Here is an 18545-nt window from a genome sequence, read left to right as displayed (position 1 = left end):
AAGTGTGCAACGTTCATATTTTAAAAAATAAAACTTAAGTGGTAATAACTTCCAAGCGTACGGAGCACTTTTTACTAGAAAAAGAGGGGGGCAGGGTAAGGCGGGGGGGGGGGGGGGGGGGGGGGGGGGGGGGGGGCGAAGAACGAGAGGTTTAAGGATTTAGGTTTTGGTCCTGGGATGTACCAAACGCGTTTCGTTCCTAAAGGAGGTCATCAGTGGTAATAGTAGGGAGATTTAGAATGGGCTAGAGGAGAGAGGATGTTCTTATATAGGAAGGTGTGGGGTTGGGAGAGAAAAAAGAAGAGGACGAGAAAAAAGGATTTTAATTTTAAGGAGAATGTACTTGAAGGTGGTTAGCTAGGATGTTTCCTACCGAACTAATGGGAGAGGGGTGTGTGGTGGGGGGTTTGTGATTCTAAAAGAAAAGGGGAAACATTAGCAGCAAGGTTTGCAAAAACATAAGTAGTTTTATGGGCAAGGTAAGAACAATGAAAGAAAGTCCTAATAGACCTCTTGCCCCCTTGATCTTACTAGTGCATTTTTGTTTGTCTATTCCATTTTATTATTTTTAAGCTTAAATTTCTAATTCCTGAGACTTCCTCCACTGTTGCAAATTTTGTAATCTTGAGCATATGGATTATTAAAGTTCACAAATCCTCAAGGATGCTCTATTCAATATATATAACCCTTTTGAATTCCTTGAGACTTTGTCCACTATTGCAATTTTTGTAATACCGGACATATGAACTGCAGTTTACAAATCCTCAACTATGCTCTATCCATATACTTTTGCTAGCTGAAGTGTTTTGCTTTAACGTATATACGATAGTGAGTTCTATCGAGAACAAATTTCAACATTGCTATGGCTAGGACGAATTGAACATTAGATCTGAAGTTTCTTAATTTGTAATATATAGAGGAATCCAATACTATAGAGTTAGTGTTTCATTCGTCTTTCCGATGCATTAATATCCAGGAAGGAAAGCAACTTAATCACATCAAAAATTTACATCCTCAACCTTGATCTTCCAAGGCTTTGTTGAGACTCAATCACTCTGGAGTGTTCTTATGGCACGCTAAATGACATAACTTCACAAAATTGGCATTCTCTCTACACATAAGTGTATGAGAAAAAGCATCAATGGTGGTGCCATTGGGACGTCGAGACCTTCGGGTGGAACTTGCAAAAACCATGATCCCTCACTAGGTTGGGGAGTTGTGTATGTAAAACCCACAATGATGGCTGTATTTGAGAGGTGCCATTCAGGAGAGGCCTTAGGGCCTATTTGCTTGGATGCACCTTCATCAAAGGACCCACTTCATGGTAGCAAGAAAAGTGTGGGTGGAGTGGCACAAGCCTTGTGTATATTTTTGATTCCCTTAGAGAGACAAAGTCCTTTGTGAAATCGTCGCTCAATTAGGGAATGACCATCTCACCATTGAAGCTGCTTGGGACCACCTGCTGAAGCCTTATGTGTGATCACATGTAACCCCCTTTGAGAGGCAGTGTCAAGATTGAGGGGCAAAGTGCAATAAGCAAGAAAGGGCCAAAGTTCTTTCTGACATCTAGGAGAAGCCGGTGCAGGTCCCTTGATATTTAGGGAATGAGCATGTTACCTCTCCTGGATGGTTTGAAGCTTGGGTGCCCAAGGCTTGAGCTTAACTACCTGGGTTTGTTGGCCATGACATGATGACCTCATGTATGCTTGTGAGGGTTCTGGGAAAGAGATAATTGCCTGATCTTGGTCATTACGGATCTGCTGCAATGGCTGGCATTCCTGCTCATTAGAATCTCCACTCCCATTGCTTTCCTCTTCAGTGAGAGGAGCCACCCTTGCGGCAGGAGTAAAGAGCTTGCATACGTGGTGTACTTTGGGAAACATATTGAAACCCATGGCTTTGGTACTTGAAGGGCTGACCTTCTTGGAAAGCTGGTGATGATGATAATCGAGAAGCTTTGCAAAGGAGAGGAGCTCGTGGGGGTTGAGGCGAGTGTGCAAGCGGAGCATGGGGAAGAGCACGTACATAGAGTCGGGGTGGGCGTCAGCGTCGGCGGTTAAAGGCGTGGCACGCTTGCAACCTGCAGTAACCTGGAAGTCGGCCGGGTGAAGCTGGGCTACAAAATGGCCCGGTGGGAACTCAAGCATAAGCTCGCCCACCTTCATGCTGCTTCCGGACTCCACCAGCTCTATATCCACCACACGTCCCTGCGTCGCCTGCACTACACTGATGACGGTGGACGTGGGAGCAATCTCTAAGGAAGCGCGGCCGCTGCTGCTGCTCACGCAGTTGCCCATGTCCTGCTTGCAGACTGAGTCTTGGAACAAGAGCAGGGAAGCCTAATTGCTGATAATTATATTAGGCCGGCAGAGAAGAAGAATTGAGGTGTGTGCAGAAAGATGAGAAGAAGGGGCTTCTCTATATAATGCAGGATTGACGAAGGCGCAGAGAAAAGGGCTGGTGGCTCCCGTGATCAATCACCTGAGTGGTGGTGCGTCCACTGAACAGACAAAGCACGTGGGGAAGCAGTAGGTGTCACGTATAGAAGGAGGAGGAGACCACGGGCAAGCACGACGAGAACAGAAGGCGGCAAGGCCTAGCAGCAGTCGTTGTTGCCTTTCACTTTCCACTTTAATGCGATCCCTTCAATCGGGAACCAAAGGTAACGGAATGCCTTGTCTCATGAACGACAATAATTGACGTGTTCTGCCGCTTTTCCTTCATGCATTTCGTGCATGACATAGTCTATTAACATCGTCATGAGTTAACTCTCCTGAATTAACTCTCCTACTGGATCCTCTTTTTAAAAAATTCATTTCTCAAGAGATTCCTCCCCACCCAACCCTCCTCTCATAGTGCTCTCCCTTCCTCGGCCTTCCTCAATCGTCTATGCCTCACACATCAACCCCTCTCGACACTTGCTATCTTCCCCATCCATTCTCCATCGCCCCTTTGTCTGCATGTAGTCCCCAAGACATGCATGATAGAGAGTACTTGTGCTCGGAGACAATTCAGAGACCGAGAGAGAATGGGCATGAACCTCGCCAACGTTGCTCCCAGGTCCAGCTGAGGTAGATGCTTGACGCAGACATAGACAGAGAGGCCTTGCCTCACGGAGAGAAAGTCAGACCCCTCCCTCGCAAAAGAGAAACGTCATTCTTTCTAAAAAAAGAGAGATAGAGAGAGAGGCGGCTCCTAGCCACACACACACACACACACAGTTCTCCATGCAGTCGAGCGTCGCAGATCTCCCAAGATTCTCCTTCAATTTCCTCTTTAAAATGTGTACCACCTACTGGAAAGACATAAAAGAAAATGTAATACATGGGAATATTCCATATTCCCTCGCATTCCCTTTCCTCAGCATGCCGATGTTTCCCTCCTCTGAACCCCCCCCCCCCCCCCCCCCCCCCCCCCCCCCCCCCCCGCCCCCCTCCCCCCTTCTTGCTCCTGCCTTGCATAGATGGCGACAGAGGTGTCACCATCTCCACTCCTTTCTCTGCACCCCTTCTCATCCCGCCCCTACCTTGTGTAGATGGGCTACAGCCCCTACCTTCTGTCGTTCTGCCCCTACCTTGCACACATCTAGATGAAGAGGGGGCCTTGCCTTGTGCGCACAGAGAGAGAGAGAGAGAGAGAGAGAGAGAGCAAACTATGTGCAGGCTCTACAAAAGCAGAAAGCTAACCCCCCTCAAGCATTGCCTCAGGTGCTTGGTCTGTCAAAGATAGCAATGGTGACGTGAGAGAGAGAGAGAGAGAGAGAGAGAGAGAGAGAGAGAGAGAGAGAGAGAGAGAGAGAGAGAACAAATGGCATGGCCTCCACCTGGCAACTACTCTCACTCCGCCTTCCACTAATGCTCTTTCCTTTTCCTTGTGAAAGCTATTTTCTGATTTAAACGGATTGGCTACCCCCTACTTGGCTCGTTAAGTAATCAATGTATTGATATTGTGGAATACACAGTTTTTGAATGGGGAATACACAGCCTGAATCGGCCCCTCCCTTCAGGCCCGTGTGCCTTATTATATAGCATCCCATCTTGCCCCACCGACTACATCAAGATATCCTCTCTTGCCCCACAGGGCTACGTCAAGATACAATATTGACCGGTACTACCAGGTGAACCTACTCCACACCTCCCCCCCAAAAAGAGAAGAAGGGGTCATCTTGTCTGATAAGGCTTCACTCGGGTGATTGAGTAGTGGTGTTAGTGTTGTTAGACAATGGTTGCAATCTATAGGTGTTGGTGCAGTGGGGCCTGTGCAGGATTCTGTAGGGCCCAATCCAACAGTGTAACAAGGATTCACTCAAACCCGGGCGTCTAATGGGGTAGTACAATAGTACTAAAGCATTAACTGGGTATTCCACCAAAATCCGCCCCTCATCATAAGCTTTCTTCTCACGGTTTTGGGCTATGTGTAAATTGTGAACAAGGGCTCTATGGAGAAGGGGTTGTTGCTGCTAGAGATAGCGTGGCCAATCAATTGGATCGGCTTTTGACCGTGTGAGCTATAATGCAGCCATGTTAGGAGGAAGGCGAGGATCACGCCCATACAAAGCCCGAAAAGGACTAACTCGAGTGGAGGCCTGGACTGAAGTGTTGTATGCATGCACTGCAAAAGGAAATACCTGATCCTAGCCCTGATGCAAAGGATCTACAAATGTATAAATAACTTGCGTGAGGGTGCAATTCAAACCCTCTCTTAAACCATTAGTTTGAGGGTGATATGGGGAAGTAAAGAGTTGAGCTACTCCCAAACTTTTTGTGACAATTGCAATGACTTCACTCTTGAATTGTGTTCCTTGATCATATAAGAGTTTCTTAGGACAACCATGGCTGAAAATAAGCTTTTGTAATAGTGCTGCAGTGATTGTAGATGCAGTTGCATCTGGGAGGGCAACTGCTTCACGTACACCACCTCGTTAAACGTTTTGTGATGATGAGGATATAGTGATTACCTATTACAGATGTGGGAAACGGGCCCATTAAATTACATCCAGCCAACTCAAATGCTTCGTTGACTAGAATTGGTACTAACTGACTTGTTTCCCGAGGGGGAGATTTAGTGCTTTGATATGTCTCACATGTTTGAAGGAAGTCGGAGATCATTGACTGCCTCATCTTTGGCAAATAATAGTGTAATCACAACTTCTCTAGAACCTTGTGAAAACCAAGATTTCCTTACATGCGCCACCAGGATTTTTAGACATGTTCTCATGATGGAAAAATTCTTGATAATATTTATCACCTTCAAAAGATCACTTTATAGTATACTTAAGTTACAATCTTATCTTTACACTTTACAACCAAGAAAGTGTGATTTAGAAGCTTAAATTGAAACGTTAAAATAATTCCATGATAAGATATTCCACTTGCCAATCATAGAAAATATTTTTTAACCTAAGAATGTGCACTTGAAGATATGTCATTCTAACATTGTAATGCTCACTTTCTATATGTGAAAATTTCTTACATAAAAATGTTCACTTTCAATGCCAAGTTTCCAACATGTAAACTTAGAGTTCCTGTGTACCATGGAGGTATTAAGGATGTAGCTTTTGAAAATCCCAGACTATGGCAAGAAACTCCTTTTCAGTCTCGTCAAACAATAGTTAGTCTCAAGCTGTATAAGTGACTATAGACGGCAAAGACAATCTCAACAATCGGGAGCTGTCTACTAGAAGCCGAACAGTGGATCAATGAGTAATTACCACGACAATTACCACAGTAACTTTGAGAGGCTATAAATAGGACCCATTACATTGTAGTTGGGATGCTTGTCTTTTGACTTCTTACTCTTAGTCTCTTGGTTTTAGTCTCCGAAGCTGTTCCTGAGCTACGATCTCTTCACTTGTAATTCTACTCTGTAATGATTACGATAGTAGTCAATTGTGGCTTCAGTCTGTTATACCTTGTACTCGTTCTTCATAAACTCTGAATCTGAATCTGAAACACTTTTTCAGTCATTCAGTCTGTTTCTCGTCCCAGTAGAGTATTTCAATTCAGTTAACTATTCCAGTTCAGTTTCCACTTCTATTCCAATTTCATTGACTGAACTGACGACTTACCAGTAGTAGCTGTAAATTCTAACACTAGAATCAGCTATCTAAAGAGATCAGCTCCAATTCCATTTTGGCGATCACGGTGGCTAGTTGTTTGCTCCTTGACAAGAACTCTTCTCCCAGTTTTAATTTTCAGCTGAAGTTATGACACCCAGAACCATCCATGGTCGTAAACCATCCTACCTCGTTCTCATCCTAAGAATAAATCGGTGACTGAGACTGAAGCTCAGGAGGAGCACAGTCATGCCGATGAGGCTAAGGACTCTCAACACTCCAACCAGTCCAAAAGAAGAAGGGTTGAGAGGGAAGAACGCAAGGCTAGGAGTTCTGGACCACACATGGGGATGAAGGAGCCAAAGGCAGTAAAGATAGTTGCATAGTTCCAATAGAAAAGCCAGGGAGGAGACATGCACAAAAACTGAGACTGAGGAAGACATTGATTGGGATGAAGACAAAGACCATTACAAGAAATCTTCAAGAAGGAATTAGATTTCTAAGGAGAGAAGAGGCAGAAACGATGCTGATCGATATGATTACACCTCTTCATTGAAAATTTCTTTCTTAGTGTTCAAAGGTGGAAAGAAAGATGACCCGGATGTTCATATCCAAGCCTTTGAACAGTATGCTGAGTTGAAAAATATTGATGAAGATGACTGGGGGGGAATACTTTCCTCAAACAATAAAGGAGGGAGCAAGGAAATGGTACTACCACTACCCAGGTTGCCAACTCAGATCATATAACAAACTGCTCAAAGATTTTCGACTGGAATATTCAGAAAATAGAGGAGATGAGGATATCCTCTGTGAACTGGATAAAATAAAGCAAAGAAAATTATTAGTCAGAAGTTATGTTGAGAAAATCAAGGAGCTCACTAAGCAGCTGCAGGAACCACCATCAGAAAAGCGGTTGCGAGCATGGTTTTTAAATGGTTTCCGCAGTAAGAATCTTAGGGAGCAGGAGGTGCCTGCAACAACAAAGAAATTTAATGATTTGGTGCAGCGAGCCCTAAAGCTCGAACATTAGGCTAAAAAGGAAAGGAGTCATAAGAAGAGGAGGTCCAGTAGTAGCAGTACTTCTATTGAAGATTCTGATTCCAGTAAGACCTCCAGTAGTTCTGAAAGTAGCTAACATGAAAAGAGCAAAGACAAGGCTAAGAAGGGGTATTGGTCTAGAAAGATTGATAAGATGGCCCGACAGATTGCTGAAATTAGCCAGACCATACAACTAGTAAGAAGAGTAGAAACGTGGTGTTCAAAGTGTAAATCAAAAAATCATGTTTCCAATGAATGTCCACATTGTACTGACTGCAAAGCCTACGGCCATCTATGGAACAATTGTGGCATTTGCATTCATCATTTCAACAAGGGAAAAGATTTGTCTCACTACAAGAGGTCGCTTGAATCCGGGCGCCACATTACCGGCGTCACTCGCAGGCGTCAATATATATATATGTGTATTTATGGAGAGAGCTAAGGTTTTTTTTTTTAAATTGATTTTCAAATTTTCAACGCTTCTTCTGGCGTCTATTCCGACGGTAGTGTGAATGCACATACCGGCACCTGTTCCGACGGCTATATCGACACCTGTATCGACAGCTGTACCGACGGCACCAGCAAAAATTGAAAGCGCGGACTTTCTCTGCGCATTTTCCTTAGTTCTTACTTGTTTTCTCAAGCTCTTCTCTTTCCCATCTCTCACAGATCTGCTGCGATACATGCCGTCGGAGGTGTTAATCTTGCTTGTGGGTTAGCGCATAACACTAAGGTAAGATTGTTTTCATGTTTACTTGTAGATTTAGGGTTTAGGGTTTAGCTTTGTGTTTGTGTGTGTGTTTTTGCAGGTTCCATAACTTTTACAACAACTTCCATTGCTCAAATAGGACGAATGTGAGTGCTCAAACCTTTAAATGCATATTAAGTTTATTTAAATTACTTTGTATTTAAGAAAATAAAATTTCATGCTTTAAACTTTGAATTCTTTAAAAGAAATTAGGATTTGTTATGTGAAATTTCATTTTAAATTATGAAAAAAAATTATTTAAGTTTATGAAAAAATCTTGTTTTGAAGAAATTTTTTATTGAATTATGTCGTTTTTCAAATTATGCAGTTGACGGGGTTTATGTTTTAGGTTAAGTTTAGGTTATATATTAAGCTATATTAGGTTACGTTTCATTAAGTTAAGCTACGTTGTTAGGTTAGGTTAGGTTATTTTATACGTTAGGTTAAGTAAGGTTATTTTATACGTTAGGTTAGATTAAGTTAAGCTGCGTTAGATTAAGTTATATTAAGTTAGGTTATGTTAAGCTAAGTTAAGTTAGGTTAGGTTATCTTATATGTAAGTTAGGTTAAGTTAATCTACGTTAGATTTAGCTACGTTAGGTTATGTTAGGCTAGGTTAGGTAAAGCTACATTAGGTTAAGCTACGTTCGACAATACGGCAAACCATAGAGCTAAGAAGCCCTAAAAACAACACAATGGAGATCTGTTTGGCAAAACAGAAAGCCACAGAGCTTGCCTATAGTGCATATGCATTGTGGGCAAGCTCTATGGCTTGCCGTATTGCCAACGGCTGGCCATTGTGTTGTCTATATATTTGCGAGGGATTTTCAAGCGCTAAAATTGCCTCGTGCCCCTAAAAACAACACAATGGGGGTCCGTTTGGCAATACAGCAAGCCATAAAACTTGCCCACAAGGCATATGCATTGTGGGTAAGCTCTATAGCTTGCCATATTGCCAACTTCTCGCCATTGTGTTGTCTATATGTCTACGAGCGGTTTTCGAGCCATAAAATTGCTTTGCAACTCTAAAAACAATACAATGGTGAGCCGTTTGCCAAATTGGCAAGCCATAGAGCTTACCCACATCGCATATGCATTGTGGGCAAGCTGTATGGCTTGTCGTTTTGCTAAATGCATCACCATTGTGTTGTTTTTATGTTATGTTAGGTTAGGTTAGGTTTAGCTTATAGGTTAGCTGATATTATAGGTTAGGTTAGAGCTATCTACAAAAAATTCTCACTGAGTTTATTCCTCCACAGTCTGAGGGTGAAGAGGAGTCACTTAAGGCACATGGAATACATGTCCAAGAGAGTGATTGTGATGAAAATGTGGTAGGATGCTACCACTCTTCTCAAAGAGATGCACATGCTCAATTTCTAGATGATGATGATGATGATGAAGCCTCCTATAAAAGTCATTGGGCAAGAGCTACAACAGAAACCATAGTCAAGGTGGATGATCTTGAGGAGCCATATGTTGCATTGATAGATCATGGCTCTGAGATAAATCTTATGTCCAAGAGTTTTTACATGAAGGGTAAGTATCCGATAGACACAGACCATGGGTGGATGATCAAAGCTGCAAATAACTCATCAGGACAGCTGTATAGGGCTTGTACAAATGTGAAAGTGACAATTGGTAATGTGAAGGATGAGCAAAATTTCTTTGTGCAGGAGATGTCTACCTATCCTCTTATCCTTGGGCAGCCATACATCACATCCATTCGCATGGAAACAAAGGTCTTGGATGATGAATCTGCTTATGCTAGGGTAAAGAGCAGAGATGGGAAGCGATCTGTGCAATTTTTGACTGTGTGTGAATCACAAGAGGAACCGCAATAGTCTTCGTGAGTATCCTCTACCAAAAGCGAACAAAGAGTTCAAAGACTACAGGGAGACAAGGGGTTTTGGCCATGTTGAAAAAATACAAACGGACTTCGAATATGACTCGTGTACTTCTAAAAACGCAAACGGACTTCAATTAGTAGGTTAGGTTATAGGTTAGGTAGATGTTATAAGTTAGGTTACATTAAGTTAGGTTAGATATAGGTTTTACGTTAGGTTAGATTATAGGTTAGGCATAATGATTATAGGTTATGTTAGAGCTAGCATCAAATTAATAGTAGAAAAAATGCAATCGGACTTCGAAGATGACTCGTGTACTTCTAAAAACACAAACGGACTTTGGTTAGGTTAGGTTATAGGTTAGGTAGATGTTATAAGTTAGGTATAGGTTTTATGTTAGGTTAGTGTTAGGTTAGACTTTAGGTTAGACATAACGATTATAGGTTAGGTTAGAGCTAGAGTCAAATTAATAGTAGAAAAAATGCAATCGAACTTAGAAGATGACTCGTGTACTTCTAAAAACGCAAACGAACTTCGGTTAGGTTAGGTTATAGGTTAGGTTTAAGTTATAAGTTAGGTTACATTAAGTTAGGTTATGGTTATGTTATAGGTTACGTTAGATTATAGGTTAGGTTAGAGCTAGTGTCAAATTAATAGTAGAAAAAACACAATCGGACTTCAAAAGTGCACACAGACTTCAAGAACCTTAATATATAGTCATTGACCAATAAAGACAATATATTTATTACCCTGTGGTCCTAATCTCCGTGCACCTCTAGACTGAGGTGTGCGGGGATCGGGCTTGGCTAGAGAATGTGAGGTTGTTAGAGCTAGCAGAAAATAGTGGAAAAAATGCAATTGGACTTCAAAAGTGCACAAAGAGTTCAAGAACTTTAATATATAGTCATTGACCAATAAAGACGAGATTATTACCCTGTGGTCCTAATCTCCATGCACCTCTAGACCGAGGTGTGCGGGGATCGGGCCTGGCTAGAGATGTTAAATCTTGTCATGTACTTAGTAGTGTGTAGTTATAACAACTAGATTTTTTTAAATATTTGTTGCATCATTGGTAGATAAAGTATAGACGATAGGATGGCGTATCCTTCTGCGCATTGCAAGCATCAAATCTTTCAAAAACAAAAAATCTGCGACCAACACATACGCAATCATGGTCTCTTTCCGATAGAGCAAGTACAAGACCTGCGTTATCGATCTCATGGTCTAGAGATTGAAGGTCAAAGTCCGCAAGTAGATATTGCTTCAACTTCATCCCAGAGAAGACGATTTTTAAACGAGCAACCATCGACTGAGTCCTCCCAACTAATACCTCAATCAGCATTTCAAGAAGTAGAGATGGAGCAGATGTTGGACGCGTTCTTTGACATGGATTCCAACATAGAAGGCGACACATTGAACGTAGTACCGTGGACCAACCTCAGCCATCCCGTTCATATCGACGGCATGATAGCAACGATGAGGAGGACGAGATGATGCAAAGTCTTGCACGCATGCTGAAGTCGCGGAGCAGAGCATGGGTCGACTCTCTCTCACACACACACACAGTGAGCTTACACAGTACACTACGCAGAGAACTGTTAGAAGGGTTATCTCCCAATTCCTTAGTATTCACACAGTATATGTGAGTATATATAAAGAGTTAGAGGTAAGTGAGTTAGGCGGGCGGGCGGCCATATCCGCATAAGAGGCCACTTGGGCTTTAATCCCAACAACCTCCCACTTAAAGTCCAATGTGGCACTTTAAGTAACTGTAAATCTATGAACATAAATGTACAAAGATTTACATGGCTGCCATCTATCCAATGCCCAATAACTCACGACAATGCACAAAGCCCTCTCCTGAAAGTCCCTTTGTGAGTAGATCAGCAGGATTGTCCTTGGTGTGGATCTTCAGCAGTTGTATCTGCTTGTCTTCAAGTACTTCCCTAATGAAGTGATATTTGACATCAATATGCTTAGTCTTCGAATGGAACACTGGATTCTTTGCCAATTGTATAGCACTTTGACTATCACAATATAACTTTGGCATATCTACTTTGATTCCCAAGTCTGCAACCAATCTACCAAGCCAAATAGCTTCTTTGCATGCCTCATTTGCTGCAACATACTCAGCTTCTGTAGTAGACTGCGTAACACAATCTTGTAATCGAGATCGCCATGATATGGCACCTCCGGCCAATGTAAAGACATAGCCTGATGTAGATCTCCTCTTATCCAAGTCTCCTGCATAATCTGAGTCAGTGTATCCTCTGACACTCAAATCCTGACTACCATAGCATATGCGCATACGCTTTGTATGTTTTAAGTATCTCATGATACCTTTCACTGCCTCCCAATGTTTCTTGCCGGGATTTGACATATATTTGCTAACCACTCCCACTGCAAATGCAATATCCGGACGTGTAGCAATCATTGCATACATCAAACTACCCACTGCAGACGCATATGGAATCTTATCCATTTCAGCCTTTTCTTCCTCAGACACAGGACAATCTTGTTTGCTAAGTTTCACATATGGTGGCAATGGAACACTCAATGCCTTTCCCTTCTCCATATTGAAACGTTGCAAAACCTTGTCAATATACTCTGTTTGAGATAACCAAATCAACTTCTTTGATCTGTCTCTCTCAATGCGCATACCAAGTATATGACTTGCCTCACCCATGTCTTTCATGTCAAACGATTTTGCCATCTTTGACTTCAAAGCTGAAATTTCTTCCAAGTGTTTGCCAGCAATTAACATGTCATCCACATACAAAATAAGGATCAGCCAACTGCCATCCTTAGCCTTCTTTGTATATAGACAGTGATCGAACTCACTACGTTTGTAGCCTTGAGAAAGCATAAACTATTGGAACTTATGGTACCATGCCCTCGGTGATTGTTTTAAGCCATAAAGACTCTTTAACAACTGGCATACCAAATGTTCCATGCATTTCTCAACAAACCCTTCTGGCTGCTGCATGTAAATTTCCACATCTAAATCACCATGCAAGAACGCTGTCTTGACATCCATTTGGTGCAACACCAAATCCAATATAGCAACCAATGCAAGAAAGAATCTCAATGTAGTCATCTTGACCACTGGAGAGAAGACTTCATCAAAGTCAATGCCTTGTTCTTGCTTAAAGCCCTTGGCAACAAGCCTTGCTTTGTACTTTGGCTGACTATCATGAGCGGTGATCTTATACCTGTAAACCCATTTACAAGGTAGAGCCTTTTTGCCCTGTGGTAATTTAACCAACTTCCATGTCTGGTTTTTATGCAGAGCTGTCATCTCTGACTGCATGGCCAACTGCCATTTTTTCGAGTCAACCACTTGTAATGCTTCCTTGTAACAAGATGGTTCTCCGCAATCTGTGAGCATGACATAATTTAGAGATGGCACATAACGATCAGGTGGTTTGGAAACACGCTCAGAACGTCTCACCACAACTGATTCTGCCTCTCTAGCCACTATAGGATGTTCCTGAGCCTGACCATGCTGTCTTGATGTGCTAGCACTAGGTCCATCTTCCCTGAAGACAACTCTTCTGATCTCCTCTGTCTTCTCTGGATTAGCGTGAAACTTGGCTTCATTGAAATGCACATCATTGCTACGAATAAGCTTTCTGGACTCAGGATCCCAAAGCCGGTAACCCATCTCGCCCGATTCTCCGTAGCCAAGAAATATACACTTCTTGCTCTTTGGTTCTAACTTATTTATGAACTCCTTAGGAATATGGCTATAAGCTTCACAACCAAAGACTCTGAGATGCTTATACGAAGGTGCCTTGCCTGTCCATAGCATCTCGGCCACTGCACTCTTATCCAGAACCCTACTAGGAGACCTGTTGATCAAATGGACTGCTGTAGCCACTACTTCCGCCCAAAATCCATCAGGAAACTCATCATTTGACAACATGCTTCTGACCTTCTCTTGTATGGTCCTATTCGTACGTTCTGCAACCCCATTCTGTGAAGGATTATATGGTGCAGTAAGTTCCCGCTTACTCCCTTTTGCTTCACAAAAGTCTTGAAAAGCTTTGGAAACGTACTCTCCACCATTGTCAGTTCTCAAGCACTTCAGCTTCTGACCACTCTGATTCTCCACCAGCTGCAAGAATGTCTTAAAGACCTTGAGCACCTCATCCTTGTGCTTCAAGAAGTAAACCCATACTTTGCGAGAATAGTCATCTATGAATGTACAAAAGTACGTTGCTCCCCCTAGTGACAAACTAGGCATTGGTCCGCATAGATCACTGTGTACAAGAGCTAACCGTTCGTCCCTACGATTCCTCTTTGATCTGTGCAGTTCCTGTGTTTGCTTACCATAAACACAATGCTCACAAAACTCAAAATCTTGAAATGAAAAGCCAAGAAAATAACCATAATGAGAAAGTATTTCCATTCCTCTTTTTGACATATGTCCCAACCTACGATGCCACAGTGACACACTTGGCTGCTCAATCACATTAATTACATGGTTTTTAACCTCTGAAACATGTAAAGTGTACAGAGTTCCTGACATGATACCATGAGCTACAGTCATCGAACCTTTGGAGATCTTCCAAGCGTTGTTCCCAAAAACTGTCACATAACCCGCATCATCCAACTTCCCTGTACTAATCAAGCTCTTTCGGATTGCTGGAACATGTCTGACATTATTGAGCCATAAAGAAGAGCCATTCTGAAACTTCAACTGCACATCTCCCACTCCAAGTATGTCACAAACCTGCTCATTGCCAAGTCTGACATAATCTTTAGTAGCCACATATGATTTAAACCACTCTTTGTGCGGAGAAACATGTAAAGATGCCCCTGAGTCGATAATCCAATCACTCATAGCATGTCCATCCTTTACAGTCAAGAAAACAAAATCAAGATTTCTTGTAAGGAAGATGTCACCAGCTGCTATACCAGAATCACTGTCTGAACCAAATCCTGTGACATTCACCTCTTCAATCTTCACTGAACTCTTCTTTTCATCTTGCTCAGAACTCTTTGTTTTACCTTTTTCTTGTTTCCACTTCGTACAGTCTCGCTTCATGTGACCCTTCTTGCCACAATGGTAGCATTCTATGTCATCCTTTGACTTCGAATCACGAGACTTACTTCGGTTTTGTGCCTTCTTACCCTTCTTCTCTTTAAAGTGTTGTCTCCCTCGAACGACCAAAGCACTATTGCCTTTGCCTTTGTCAATGTTCTTCCTGTTCACTTCCTCTGTGAGCAAGCTGCCTTCTACATTGGCACTTGTAAGACCTTCTGGCGCGACAGAATTACTTAGCGCTGTACGAAAAGTATCCCAACTGTCTGGCAAAGTGATTAAGAGAAACATAGCCTTCACTGAATCTGGAAAGACTATCTCCTGTGCTGTTAACTGGCTGAAAATTGTGTGAAATTCATTCAGATGATTTGACATGGCTGTCCCTTCCTTCATCTTCAAATCCACCAATTTCTTGAGCCAGTAAATCTGAGAAGCAGCACTTTGTTTCTCGTACATACCACATAGCTTTTGCCATACGCCATACACTGTAGTCTCTTCTGCTACGTTGAAGTAAACATTTTCTGCCAGTGTCAGCATGATTGTGGAACAAGCTAACTCATCAAGCTCTTCCCACTCATCTTCAGCCATACCTTCTCGTCTCTCCCCTTTGAGCTTTAGTGGCTTCACTTGTTTTTTCTGCACCAAAACCTGCCAAATCTGCTTCTTCCAGAATGGAAAGTTTGTGCCATCCAGCTTCTTTATGTTGTAAAGAGTCTCACTTTGAGAAGATGCCATATCTGCCAAACTGCTTACTCCTGAGAAAAATCCGGCAGAGTTTCCCCTATAAACTGGCCTTTGTACACAGTAAACAAGCTGTAATCAACAAGCTGAACACCTCTCCTCAGGAACTGTCAGTATTTTGAAAATTTTTGACAGAGTCTCCCCTGTAAACTGAGCTCTGGGAACCAAAAGATAGCTCAAGAAACAATCATAAATAGCTGACCAGTGACAAATCTAAAAAATCTCTGTAATATGCTGTCTTGTAAGCATACACTGTCTCCTCTCTGGGCGATGACAGAACCTGTATCTGTCTCAAGACTGAACCCTGAACAATGCCTCAACGGCCTGACGCATAAGATGCAATCCAGTGTCTAGACAAAGTCATACATCCTAAGGGATAAAAGTCGCCGAAGAGGCTGCGTGTAGAGGGGAACTCCAGCAACCTAATCCACCTCATACTGGGTAACCCAGCCCCCAGTGCTTGGCTTCAAAAAACCTCACACACGACCCTCTCAGATGGCTCAGCAAACTGCCCAGAACTAGCATACATCCTATAATAGACCAATCACTGTCCTATGACCGCTGCGGCGGTCTGTCTGCTAGCGTGACTCACAACTCAGACCCACAATCACAGTACATCAATCTGCAATACATGCCAGTGGTGTCAAGCCGTCGTATGGCCACACCTCCCCTGGAACCTGGCAAGCACAAGAAGTAACAATGCAGACTGCAATATATATATATATATATCTGATGATATACATGTGTACCTGGTCTATAGATGATGCTCTGAAGACTAATGAGTGATGTATGTCGATGCCGATATTGATGTCGGCCACCTCCTGCTTGCCAATCTACACAAGACGGATTTCTTTGCGGCTGAAATCTATCTTCTGCTGTAGTGCTCAGAACAAAATTCTGAGGGCATAAACGGCTTCGAAAGGGGGGTAAAACTCCAGGTCGCCTGCTGGAACGCTCTCGGAACGCTGAGTGTGAATTTTCGAACTCCGGATCCCGAATCTGCCGAAAAAGTGCGCACGCGCGCGATTGCGCAAAACCGCACTGAACCAAGGCTCTAATACCAATTGAAGTCGCGGAGCGGAGCGTGGGTCGACTCTCTCACACACACACACACACACAGTGAGCTTACACAGTACACTACGCAGAGAACTGTTAGAAGGGTTATCTCCCAATTCCTTAGTATTCACACAATATATGTGAGTATATACAAAGAGTTAGAGGTAAGTGAGTTAGGCGGGCGGGCGGCCATATCCGCATAAGAGGCCACTTGGGCTTTAATCCCAACACATGCTGCTCTACACTGGTACAGAAATCTCAATTCTCCATACCACATTGGCAATGCTTAATTTGCAGTCTGTCTACGGTTGGTCTGACGCCTCAGTCACAGAGCTTTTCAGGTAAACATATTTATCCTAAGCATGGTAAAGTGAAAATTACACTTCATATAAAGTGATCAGAGGGCTGACTTGTTTATGTAACGTCAGGTTGCTGAATGTGCAAATCTTGCCAGAAGGGAATCACATGCCCCTACCTGTCCAACCACTAAAAATATTCTTCCTAATTTGGGCTTGGATTATTAGAAAATACATGCATGTCCTAATGATCGTATACTTTTTTGCAATGCATATGCAAACCTGGAATAGTGTCCTAATTGTGGATCAAACGAGTACATTAGGAAATTTCAGAGGTCATTTGGAGGGCCATATGAAGAGAGAGAATAATAGAGCGCGTCCAATGAGCACGAAGGCTACGTTACGTAGGAAAGTACGTGGAAAGACTCAAAAAATAGGAAAATAGCATAAAACTTTCACGAATCTAGGATTGTAGCATCGTAATTTCCTTCCTTTTACCGAGCTTTTAGGTGCTTGCATGTGGTCCCACTTCTGATATTCTCTTATGGTCATTAACGTATTGGAGGGTGACCATTAAGCCCGCACAAGATATTGGAATTCTAAAACACTTTCCCTCCATTAGAATGCTTTCAAAGTGAATCTCCCTCCACTAAAGCTTTTCTCTGAGAGCTATGGCGTCCACGTCTTCTCGCCCAAGAGGCTCCAAGTGTTTACTGTCTCTCACACCAACAACCAACAACTGCACTTTGCCTAGAAGGCCAAGTAGTAGCATATCCTCAATTACAATACCAGCTTCAATAAGTGCAGAGAACCAATGGGTTGGACAAAGGATAAACAAAGGTTCATGGGTCCTCATGCAACCAAGAAGACCCAAGAGGTCTAGTGGTATCAACGTTTACCGCTCAGCATGGAAGGCCAGAGTGTTGGATTTCAAAGTTGAAATCGGCAAAAGATCTGTAAAGGAAGTTCTTGTTCAGCATGTGTTTACCCATCCAGAGGTGATAGCAAACGGTGGAAATGTATCAGATATACATCAACCACGTTGCAATTGTAAGTACTCTTGACATGTGAACTTACTGATACTCTCATTATAACTTTTCTTATATATTTTGCAATGTTTCTCCCGCTTGTTATGAGCAATGTCTCCATTCTTCACAGCTCAATTACATTAGATTTGTCATTTGTACTTATTGATACTCTTAGTTTAACTCTTCTTATATATATTGCAGATGTTTATCCCTCTTCTTATGAGCAATGGGAGCCTGTGGAGTGCATAATAGGCCTCTTCCATGTTGTTCATGCCCACATTGGTTCTCTACAGTATTTAGGGAGGAGCAGCAAAAGACTGGCTGATGAGGGAATCTTTTTTTATGACCACTTTTACCAACTCAGCTCAGGGAATAAGAATGGCATGTTGGTGAAAGTGCCTCTACCAACCGATTGGAACACTGTGGACTGGCCAGTTCCCGAGGAAACAATGGTGGAGGCAATGCGAAGTAAGCTCTACAAGGATATACAAAGGTCTCTGCGTAGCTCTATTCCCACCAAACTGGTTAGAATTGCAAACTTCTGTCCTGTTGCACTCTTCATAGAGCTGTTTCATAGCTACAACATCCGAGTTACGAAAACTATGTTCATGTGCAAGTCATTTCAGCAGTCATCCTGTGACAAACTTCTTGACAAAGGATGGTATGCAAAGGAAGAGATTGGTTTACGGTGC

At 42.6% G+C, this 18545-nt stretch overlaps 1 protein-coding gene across 1 annotated transcript; it reads right to left on the bottom strand.

Moving 5' to 3' along the window:
* Nucleotides 1–786: 786 nt before the first annotated feature.
* Nucleotides 787–2414, bottom strand: LOC147462925 (uncharacterized). Its single transcript, XM_086527786.1, has one exon. The coding sequence runs from the start codon at nucleotides 2295–2297 to the stop codon at nucleotides 1614–1616; it is 684 nt and encodes a 227-aa protein (XP_086383912.1). The 5' UTR covers nucleotides 2298–2414; the 3' UTR covers nucleotides 787–1613.
* Between the last annotated feature and the right edge of the window lie 16131 nt (nucleotides 2415–18545).

The sequence above is a fragment of the Adiantum capillus-veneris genome, chromosome 2, assembly GCF_014529385.1.
Source record: "Adiantum capillus-veneris isolate H3 chromosome 2, ASM1452938v2, whole genome shotgun sequence".
In the NCBI taxonomy this organism is placed as follows: Eukaryota; Viridiplantae; Streptophyta; class Polypodiopsida; order Polypodiales; family Pteridaceae; genus Adiantum; species Adiantum capillus-veneris.
This window is presented reverse-complemented; position numbering and strand designations above follow the sequence as displayed.

Excerpts from the sequence above, each read along its gene's own strand:
- LOC147462925 (XM_086527786.1), bottom strand. The coding sequence starts at position 2,297 with ATGGGCAACTGCGTGAGCAGCAGCAGCGGCCGCGCTTCCTTAGAGATT.